The sequence below is a fragment of the Ictalurus punctatus genome, chromosome 15 (genome assembly GCF_001660625.3).
Source record: "Ictalurus punctatus breed USDA103 chromosome 15, Coco_2.0, whole genome shotgun sequence".
In the NCBI taxonomy this organism is placed as follows: Eukaryota; Metazoa; Chordata; class Actinopteri; order Siluriformes; family Ictaluridae; genus Ictalurus; species Ictalurus punctatus.
In genome coordinates, this window is record NC_030430.2 from 13,205,227 (window position 1) to 13,215,365 (window position 10,139).

At 37.7% G+C, this 10,139-nt stretch overlaps 1 protein-coding gene across 4 annotated transcripts in view; it reads right to left on the minus strand.

Annotated features, from left to right (window-relative positions):
- The window catches only part of gata5 (GATA binding protein 5), an 8,127-nt gene extending 681 nt beyond the window's left edge, over positions 1 to 7,446 (minus strand). The window contains exons 1-6 of one of the 4 annotated variants that reach the window (XM_017486990.3): positions 7,182 to 7,446; positions 5,848 to 6,557; positions 3,189 to 3,358; positions 1,686 to 1,811; positions 1,146 to 1,227; positions 396 to 523 (exon numbers count right to left, since the gene is read on the minus strand). In XM_017486990.3, the coding sequence (XP_017342479.1) occupies positions 396 to 523; positions 1,146 to 1,227; positions 1,686 to 1,811; positions 3,189 to 3,358; positions 5,848 to 6,397 (1,056 nt within the window). In that variant the 5' untranslated portion in view covers positions 6,398 to 6,557; positions 7,182 to 7,446. Of the gene's footprint in view, positions 1 to 395; positions 524 to 1,145; positions 1,228 to 1,685; positions 1,815 to 3,188; positions 3,359 to 5,847; positions 6,558 to 6,990; positions 7,093 to 7,181 lie in introns of those variants that run through there. The other 3 variants (XM_047160508.2, XM_017486988.3, XM_017486989.3) reach the window with 3 other exon arrangements.
- Positions 7,447 to 10,139: the final 2,693 nt, after the last annotated feature.

Below are 10,139 nucleotides of genomic sequence, written 5' to 3' on the forward strand. Positions count from 1 at the left end.
GCAAGAATAAAAGCATTGGTTATTCCACATGGCTTTGTAACTTTCATTTATATTTTCATTTTATTTTCCTTTTCTGTGATTGAAACATTCATACAAGCCAACTCCTATGAATGGTAATGAATGATTAATGTTAAGGTGAGAGGTCACAGCTTTTCTAACAACATCATTTGTAGAAAATTTGCAAGAAATCAATTTCACTAGTTAGGATTCCTGAGTTTTTTTGTGCGCAGTTATTCAGCCTTACTATGGATTCACAGTCTGAGAACTGTAATCGTTAAGACACAATAGCTCTCAGACTGAAAATATTCATTTCGTTGTTTGGGTAATGTGATCAGTTAATCAGCTACTGCATAATGTGATTTATCTGTAAGTGATAATGGGCTTAGTATGAATACCTGTGTGACAGACACAACTGTTTGACCGGCATATGGTGAGGCAGCAATATTGGGTTCACTTTTTATTGTTGAAGCATTCTCTGAAATGGGATGAGAGGTAGGAGAGGTAGTGCCGGACACAGAAGACCCTAAACGGCCACAAAATATGAAGAAAAAACCTCCCAATTAAACCTAATAATAGACATCACACAATTAGCAGCATCAGATATTCAGAGATGGCTGAGGTCTCTCTATAGACACTGTTTGTGTCTTTAACCACAAATCCAGAAGAAATAGTGTAACTGGACGCTCACTTTCTCTCTCTCACTCACTTTTGCGTCTTCCATTTGCTCACACACCCCATATGTCTCTCCACACATTCCCGCAATCCCACTCTCCCTCTTTATCATCCCAATCACTCATCTCAACTTTCTTCCAAAAATGAACTACCCTTTCATTCCACCTCCTCTCACACCACTTTCACTAAAGCAGTGCAAAATCATTGATACTGTGATACAGACAGATCATTTATCATTTATCACTGTACATATCAACACTGCATACTGATGATTGATGAGTCAGTATTTCATCAAATGCTCAAATACTAAAATACATGTAAAAATGTCAAATTAATGAGAACAGATGGTCACATTATTCACAGTATACCTATCTATAGCCTGATAGTAAATTTCAAACCATAGGTTTGCATTCATTTTGATTCATATTGCGTGCTATTATGGCTTAAAGAAATGTATCAACAACATCTCTTACCTGAAGCCTTAGTTTTAGGTATCTTGGGTTTGCGTTTCCTTGTCTGAATGCTTTCTTTCTTCATAGCCAGTGGCCTGGGTACCTATAGGATGACAGAAAGATGGATAAGACCCTCTAATAAAAATTATTACTCATTAAAGATGGAGATATACATTGTAATTTGCAACTGAATAAAATGGTACTAAATGTAGCCTATAAAAATATCAAAAACTAGTTTGGAACCAGAGGGTCATAATTGAACTTTTTGGGGTGAAAACTGTCATACATGAAATGAAACTAATATTAAAACCCATCAATTTTCAACCAGTTTTGATTATATCATAGTTACTTAACTAAAGTTACCAACACTGCTAGTATGGTCAAAGTATGTGTTGGACACTGGCTTACTAAGCATTTATGCTAAGATGCTAGAGCTTTGTTTGGAAGGGCATTAGTGATTGAATCCTGAAAGTCTCTTGAGCTAAGAATGTATGCAGAACACATTTCTGCATGGATATATTAGGATAAGATCCAACAAATTACATGAACCTTGATACTGACCCCGTGAAGCTTCATGTAGAGGCCACAGGCATTACATACAGGCTCCCCCTCTGCATTTCTCCTCCACAGTGTGGTCGTGCTGGTATGACAGTTAGTGCAACACAGGCCTGCCCGCCGGGATGTAGTCTGCTGCAGATACACACACAGAGTTCATCTAGACCACAAAATGGCAACAAGTGTTTTTCATCTTGACAAAAATGGCAAAAGGGTTGATTGCATGTGTGTGTGTGTGTGTGTGTGTGTGTGTGTGTGTGTGTGTGTGTGTGTGTGTGTGTGTGTGTGTGTGTGTACATTCATTCAAAGATTATGAGGAAAGTGACAGGAGCAAAGGAAATCTGGGACCTGATAGGAACCGATAGTTCTTAGAAAAGGCAATATTCTTAAAAATTTATTTCTCAAAGCAGAACGGTTCATTATCGTTGTATCGACCTTGCATTCTGCCAATTAAAATCTTCGAATTAGACATATTGTGGATCCCAAGCTCAGTTTCTGTTACATTCTGCCTATTAAAATCTTCGAATTAGACATATTGTGCATCCCAAGCTCAGTTTCCACAGGTTATTGACAAAAAAAAAAAAAACTCAATAAAAAAAAACATATAGTATTCACACATCCTCTAAGTATACACAGTGTTGAATTATACCATGGTGACATAACTTTTATTGTAATCATGTACTCAGGTGTTGGAAACAAGGAAAACTAACAACCTGTTTTTTATTACAATGCTGTGTGCTCATGGGCAGAGAGATTTCCTCACTCATGCACACAGTAGCTACTACGTGGAGTTTTGCATCCCTTTCTAAATGCGGACAGACTCAAGGACAAGGTCACTAAATGGCAAATAAAAACAGAGATGTGGAAAGGGTGTCCTAAGTGTGCTAATTCACAGCTGCAGAGAGAGAGAGAGAGAGAGAGAGAGAGAGAGAGAGAGAGAGAGAGAGAGAGAGAGAGAGAGAGAGAGAGAGAGAGAGAGAGAGCTTGGGAAGTAAGACAGCAGTGAAGGTCTCTCTACCTCTGTGACCTCCTACAAGTGGCCCTGAGATAAGCACTCTTTCCATTTCTCTTGTTTTCACACACACACACACACGTCTTACATATATCTTTCTTTCCACTGTTTTTTTCAACATTGATTGGTAAAGAATCATTTTACAGAATGAGAGCTGAAAAAATAGTAGACCTATTTCCAATGTTTGTCTAGCTATCAAAACCACATCAAATATTGCTTAACTTAATGCTTATTAGAATTTCAATATCTTTAAAGATTAAATACCACCACAAGTTGCATGGTCTAGACAAACTACCTTATTTTGATGGCTACATATTTAAAAAGCTGTATGTCTTGAAATGTATTAGACAAAACCACATTGTCCAGTCTATTGACAAGTATTATTAAAACCAAAATGATGCCTTTTGTTATGCATGATTGATGTGAGATTTACTGATTTTATTTTTTGCAGCAATAATAACGATATATCATGCAGTTCTAAACCCTGGGGCACTCACCAGTCGTTTCTGGGGTTTGATGAGAGGCCGATTGATGCCGTTCATCTTGTGGTAGAGGCCGCAGGCATTGCACAGGTAATGGCCGGTTCCGTCGCGTCTCCACAGCGGAGTTGAGATGGAGCCGCAGTTCACACACTCGCGTCCCTCCACTGCCATTTCATCCAACACATCTGCAGGCACAAACACAAAGATTTCTCATTTCTACTGGCCACGTTTAATTTGTTGCAACAGTACTCATTTAATTCCTAATTAACTTTCGCAGCATTCATAAAATTCTAAGGGAAGTGTCGTCAATTAAGGTTTGGAGATCATTTCACCCTATTCGATTAAGAATCATAAAACAAATTCTACTAATAGGGTACGGAGAAAATAATACAGGAGTAATACAAGCCTATCTAATCTAATTTCAACATGCTACATTATACATGCTACATTATACTGTTACAAAAAAAAGCATTATTGTTTTAGCTGTGTAAAAGTATTTCCATACATAAAGAACTGTGTTCCACTTAATGTGGGAACAAACAACAGCCAGAGGTTGCATTAAGCCAACCTGCTCAAAGGAAGAATTTTATCAAAGCATGTAAGATAAAAACACTAGTTTTTATTATTTTCTTATCTAATTATTGTTAATAGACGTAATTAAGTATTTTAACAACCGATTTTTTAGAAATATGGTCTACGGGAAATATTATGCAAAGAAGACTGTAGAGGTGGGGAAAATCAAATAAGCAACTTCAGAGTGTATTAGTTAATTAAATACACTGCAGTCACTCCCTCCATTCATTACGCCTGTGTGTGTGTGTGTGTGTGTGTGTGTGCGTGAGTGTGTGTGTGATGAATGTGTCCGTTTGGCCTGGCGCGGGTGGAATTAGGAGGCGCGCGCGGACCGAGACAGCACGCGGAATGTATCAATACGGGGGACATTGTGGGGTAAGCAGTGTCAGTGTGTGTGTGTCTGACAAGAACGGGTCGAATGGCTATGGGGCTCTTATCAGTGTTAAGGATCCAGGAGTCCCCAATCAATCAGGCCACATGACACGCGACGCCCTCCTGGATTTAATGGCTGGAATTCCACATTTCAAAGAATTAGTTTAACTAATTTCAGCAAGTGAGAAATAACAATAACAACAACAACAACAACAATAATAATAACGATGCACCTGTAGGATTAGCCTTTCAGAATATTTCTCTATCCTTTCTGTTGTTCTGTTATTATATGAGACTTTATATGACATTATGGACCTAAACACATAAACCACAAACTCGTCACTAAAATGTGCGAAATTTATAGGGCAATATAGTTTTGTAGGCGAAGTGCTCTTTCAAAGATAACATTACGACAAAGTGAATGTGTCCAGCAGTCTGTTATGACAAGCTGCGAACCAAATTACATGACATACACATAATTCAGGAGTGTGCTACAGCTCATAAGCTTCTGCTGCATTATGTGTATCAGACGATGAGTCGTTAAATGTTTGTTTAGATAAGTCTGATCAAGGTGGCAGTAAGGTAGTTGTCAGTGCTCAGAAGTCTGCACGCATAGCTCTTTCACCAATTCACACCTAAACGATGTTTAGCGGTTTAATTAGCATCTTAAGTGCATTAGCAGTATGTGTGTATTAACACAACTTTTAGCTTTGATTAAGAGGAATAACAATCTTACTACATAGCATCAATAGACTGACATAATCACAATAGCTTGCTATTTTTGTGGCTGTTTAGCCATAGAGAAAAAACACCTTCAGTTGTCATTAAATTACTGCAATAAACCTGAAATCACAGCATCAAACGAAACCCCTCCCTTTCATTCCAACCATTTTTGCTTGCTGACTTGGAAAAAAATAGAGGTCACATTACAAATTATGCTAGAGTAGTAGTTGCAGCTTTGTTTCCATGTATTCGTAGGCTACAACGAGTAGAGTTAAGCGTTTAATATATATGCCTACGATGGCACGATATCATCATTTAAGCAGAATAAAGATGTAGATTTCTAGAATTGCCACTATTCAGTCAATTTATTATATATGACGTGATAGTATCATAATAGTGCATTCATAATAATAAATTAATTCCTCATTTATATGCATTTAGTACATTTTTCTATTTGCATACTGTAGCTGTGTTTATTAGCCTGTGTATAGGCTAGTATGTCACAATATGTTGTTAAACACATTTTAATTTCTCCTTTATATATTTTATATAAATAGCCCATAGTTGTGTATAATAGTTGCCAGGCGCCTGACAAGTATTGTAACTAATGAACAGGAAGTAGTTTGTTGGACAAAGTGACAATTTAATTTTTTAATTAGTGATCTCAAGCGGTTATAATAAAATCTTGGCTTCAGGTGTGATTTCGAGGCTCCAGTGGCGAATTCAGTGGACCAGGTGCATGTGCATATGTTTGCAATAAAAGGTTGCTAAATAAATATATACTAAATACAATTTTGTAAAATAAAATAATAATTAAAAAGGTTGAAAAAACTGAGGAAAGGCGTGACATCAACGAATAAAGGAATAAAATGATGGGATAGTGGTCTTTATTATTATTATTGTTGTTGTTGTTGTTGTTATTATTATTATTGTTATTGTTATTATTATTATTATTATTATTATTATTATTATTATTACTTTTTTAACTGTCAGTAGAGATACGCACCTAGAGCAGACCTTCTGCCCGTCAGAGTTCCCTGGCGTCCCTGTAGTCCGATCACACCGCTGTCGAAATGACCAGGCGCCCATGATCCGCTTACGTCGGGGCCCATGTACGCGTATGGGCTCGAATAAGAAGCGCCCATGGGGCGCATCAGAGCACCACCGTACTGGTCGGAGCCGCGTGCGCCGCCACTCAACGCCAGTGCACTTTGATAGGACGCAGGGTCGCGGGCGCCACAGCTACCACCGCCGGTCGCAGGCGGACTGTGTGTGTAGGAGAAAGTGGCGGAGGGCGCGTGAGCATGCGGGCTTCCAGCGCCAAACGACGAGCCGTCAGCAGCAGATTGCGGTGGCCATGCGTGATGGTGGCCCGTGAGCGCGTGCGTCTGGTGCGTGGGTTCGCACGGCTGCAGGTAGGGCAGCGACTGCAACACGGCGGCGGGCACACGCGTGCTGGGCACATACACGGGAGAGCTGGCCGGTGCGTGCACGTAGTTCCCGGAGTCGTGGCCGTACGGGGATGGGTTTGAAGGTATGGCCAAGCTCGAGTACATGCTGCAGGATTAAATCTCCTAGTTTTCGTAAGGAAAAAAACAAACAAACAAACAAACAAAAAATAAACCCCAAAATAACAAAAACAAAGAAAAATAATTATCAGTGCAAGTGAAGTCCGTCCAAAAGCTCCACTCCGGTCGGTTCGGCCAGACAAGACTCCTGACAACAAAAGGAAAAAAGAAGGAAAGAGAGAAAAAAATAAATAAATGATTTTTCTCCGAAAATAAAGTAGCCTACATGTCACTATCCGTCTTAATTAGCATCTAAAATAACAAGGAGTCAAAGTCTGGTCTGAGGCAGCTTCTCGGTCGTGACAGCGGATAATAATCAGAGCCACATGGTGGGATTTCAGATATTTTACTTTTTAGATTAACTGGCAGTTATTTTTCCGTTAATGTGCAACAAAACGTGAAAATAACTACAAAGCCGATGTCTAAAGAAAACATCGAGATTATAATACATTTAAAGTAGAATGTGATTAATTTGATAAGCATATTCGTTAAAACAACATTTTGATGGATGATTAATGAAATTAAATAAAATTAAAGAGTCCTATAGTATTTTTTCGTGTAGATATTGGAAAAAGACTAACCATGTCAAGTACCTAGACTACTCCAACCAAGTCAGTGAAACAGCCGATTGGAGCAAATCAAGAACCATAGAGATAACCAAGGCACAATCTCTTGATACATATATTTTATCGGAAACGCATTAAAACAGATGATAGCCGCATGCGCAGCGCTAATACAGTTTTATCCTAGAGCTCTCGTCGCATTATCTCACCAGATAAGGGCGCGGGGCGATAAAGTTAGGCTCCCTCTTTCCCCCCAATCGAGTAGCACCTCAGTCGAAGCTCCTCTGCTCCGTGTTCTCTTATTAATTGGAAGGAATGCAGGGATTGTAGTCGTAAACGCTGAAACCTGAATTTAAAAAGCGATTTTTTTTCTCCTCGCGTGTTGCGACTCGGTATCACAGGCTGATAGCACCTCATATAACCGTTCCCCGATTCGCCCTCTATACTTCACGCGAGAGCCAAGTCACGTGACTCAGCGCCAGAGGGTAGGACCCATAGCAAAGGAGGAGAGGCGGACTCGGGCTATGGCCAACAAGCGCAAACTACCATACTAAATAGCAGCTAAATAGGTTGGCCTACTATTTTGGCCTACTATTTAGCAAGGAAGTGTGCATTTAAGGACTTGACCAGAGTGGCAGTGATTAATGGAATTATAACCAACTGTATTCTCATTCCAACATGAGAGATGTACTTTGATGAATTTGTTTCAAGTTTTATTTTAGAATTAGTTACACTTAAGAATAATATTTTGGGAATTTAACCAGAATATGGAAGCAAACATTTAATAAATTAGGTGCTGTGCAGCGAGAATAAAACTCCAGAATAATCAAAATATTTTCGGTTGCTGCGCCATTTCTTCTCTGGAGAGAAAAACAAACAAACAAGTTTTTAAATGAACATGAAAACAGAGACACGGCGCGCTCTTGTCCTGGTAGCATATTGGCAGGGATTTTAATTGAGGAGTCTTTTAAAAATAAAAATCATTGCAGTAAAATAATTTCGGCGTCCGTACGTGAGCCGTAGGATCGCTTTTATGGCCCGTTAAATGTGGATGAGTTTTCTATAAAAGCAACAGGCAGATAAGGCGGATACGAGTGACAGCTTTAACATGGAGATACAACAATTATCACAACAGATGTATATGTTATTATCCTGGAGGTGTTTAAAAACGGACACCCCAGTTTTCGTCAGTAAAATGAAGTTAAATAAATAAATAAATAAATACAATTATTGACGGTTACGATGTCATAAGAAAATATCGGCAACATTCCAATAAAATAGATGTTTAAGGACTGATGAAAAATGGTACTGTCAAATCAATTATATCCTTAATTTGATTAAAGATAATTAGCATCAATTCATCATGTTTTGCGCCCGCGTGCTTTAAGTTGATCTAATAAGTCTAAATGGGAATTTACAATTACTACTTAGCTACATATTTAATTGACGACATATGGTACAATCGGGTATTTTATCAGATAGGCAAAATGGGACATTTTAATGTATCTTTAGGTCAAAGTTTAGTGCAATCTTTAGTTCATAGTAATATATTAAATATTAAACAAATAAGACAAAATTTAAATGAATAAATAAAAAGTAGGCCTAATTCGTATTCAAAAAGTGAACTCAGTAAATATTAATTCGGAATCTCTAAAACGGTCTACAGATTGTAATGCATCAATAAATTTCACAAATTAATCTTAGTGAGATTATTTAACATTAAAGTCCATAGTTGGCTAGGAAATTAGCGCATGCGTCGTAAGTGTATTGTGAGTGTCTTGTGAGGTGTTTAATCCAGGAGGCTGAAACGATCCACTTAATTTGCAGTTAATGCAATGTAAAACGCTTCCACATCTTCTTTTCCATATCAACAATCTATTCTCAGAACAGCAGTCAAGAAAGTGACTTTTTATTTATTTTTTTATTTGCACCAGCCCTCTGTTGATTTAAAAAAAAAAAAAAAAATATTTATAATTTTATCAGATATGGCCTATATAAATTCAAATAGGCTGTAGCCACCATACGAATCAGTGACATAGGTCAGGCAAACAGATTCAACAGACTTAATATTTATGTATGCCATTAATCAAATAATGACAATTTTTTTTTTTTTTTGACAAGACCTGTTGAGAGTATAGGTGATAAAGCAGGCTGCTTTTCAAAGGACAACAAATTAGGCATGTGTGCCAATCCCACAGGTAATAGCATGGCACGCTATCAAGTGCATATTAAGGCTGACCAAATATAATTTTGTTTGGAATTTTTATTTAATTGGTTATTAGTGGGTGTATAAAACGTAAAATATCAAAAGAACAACGCAGGATACAAGGCTTTAGGCTAATGTAAATTTATAAACAACAACAAATAAAACCTCAGGCATTTTATGTGATTTTATTTAGCTAATGATTTCTATTTTAGTAGCTAAATTATCGTCCGACATCTCCTCTGTCAACCGTTTATGTGTGAATCATAAATTTCTAGCTATTAAGATAAAGACGTGTCATGAATTGGTGATAATATACCAAACAGTATAAGCTATGAGGAGAAAGGCGCGAGGCTCAACTGTGAACAAACTGCATCCCTAACAAAATCACTGAAATCATGCATGCAATTAGACTAATAATCGCTTTGGATAACATATCAGACTAAATTATAGCTTAATCCTTAACCATTGCAGTGCTACTGATTTAATACACGTATCTATTCTTAACATTTTTTTTATAATCACAAATAATTTTATTCTGGTACAGGCCTAATTATACGCCTATAATTAAGTCTCACTGATGTGTTGAAATAGCCCGGGAATAATTATTAGCACAACTAAAATCCAACCTGGACAAATTTCAAAGACATAAAAAGAATAGTGTTTAGCCTAAGTAATCTCAAACAGAGGAGACTGGAAGACAATAACGAATACGTTTTTTTTTTTACGTAAACGTTGTAATATTCGTATGATTTTGATATATACAGATTACATGCATTTAACTATATATATTGAGATTATATGCATTTAGATATTGTATATAGTGTCCGTTCATTAGTTGGATGAAGGCTGATAAGCGCGCTTATGGATGAGGTGTGTATCGCAAGGCCTTTCTCCGTGCGCGCCTCATCGCGCTGTCTGTCACGCGCAGTGCGCGCTTCTCCGGTTCACACTCTGGTTAAGT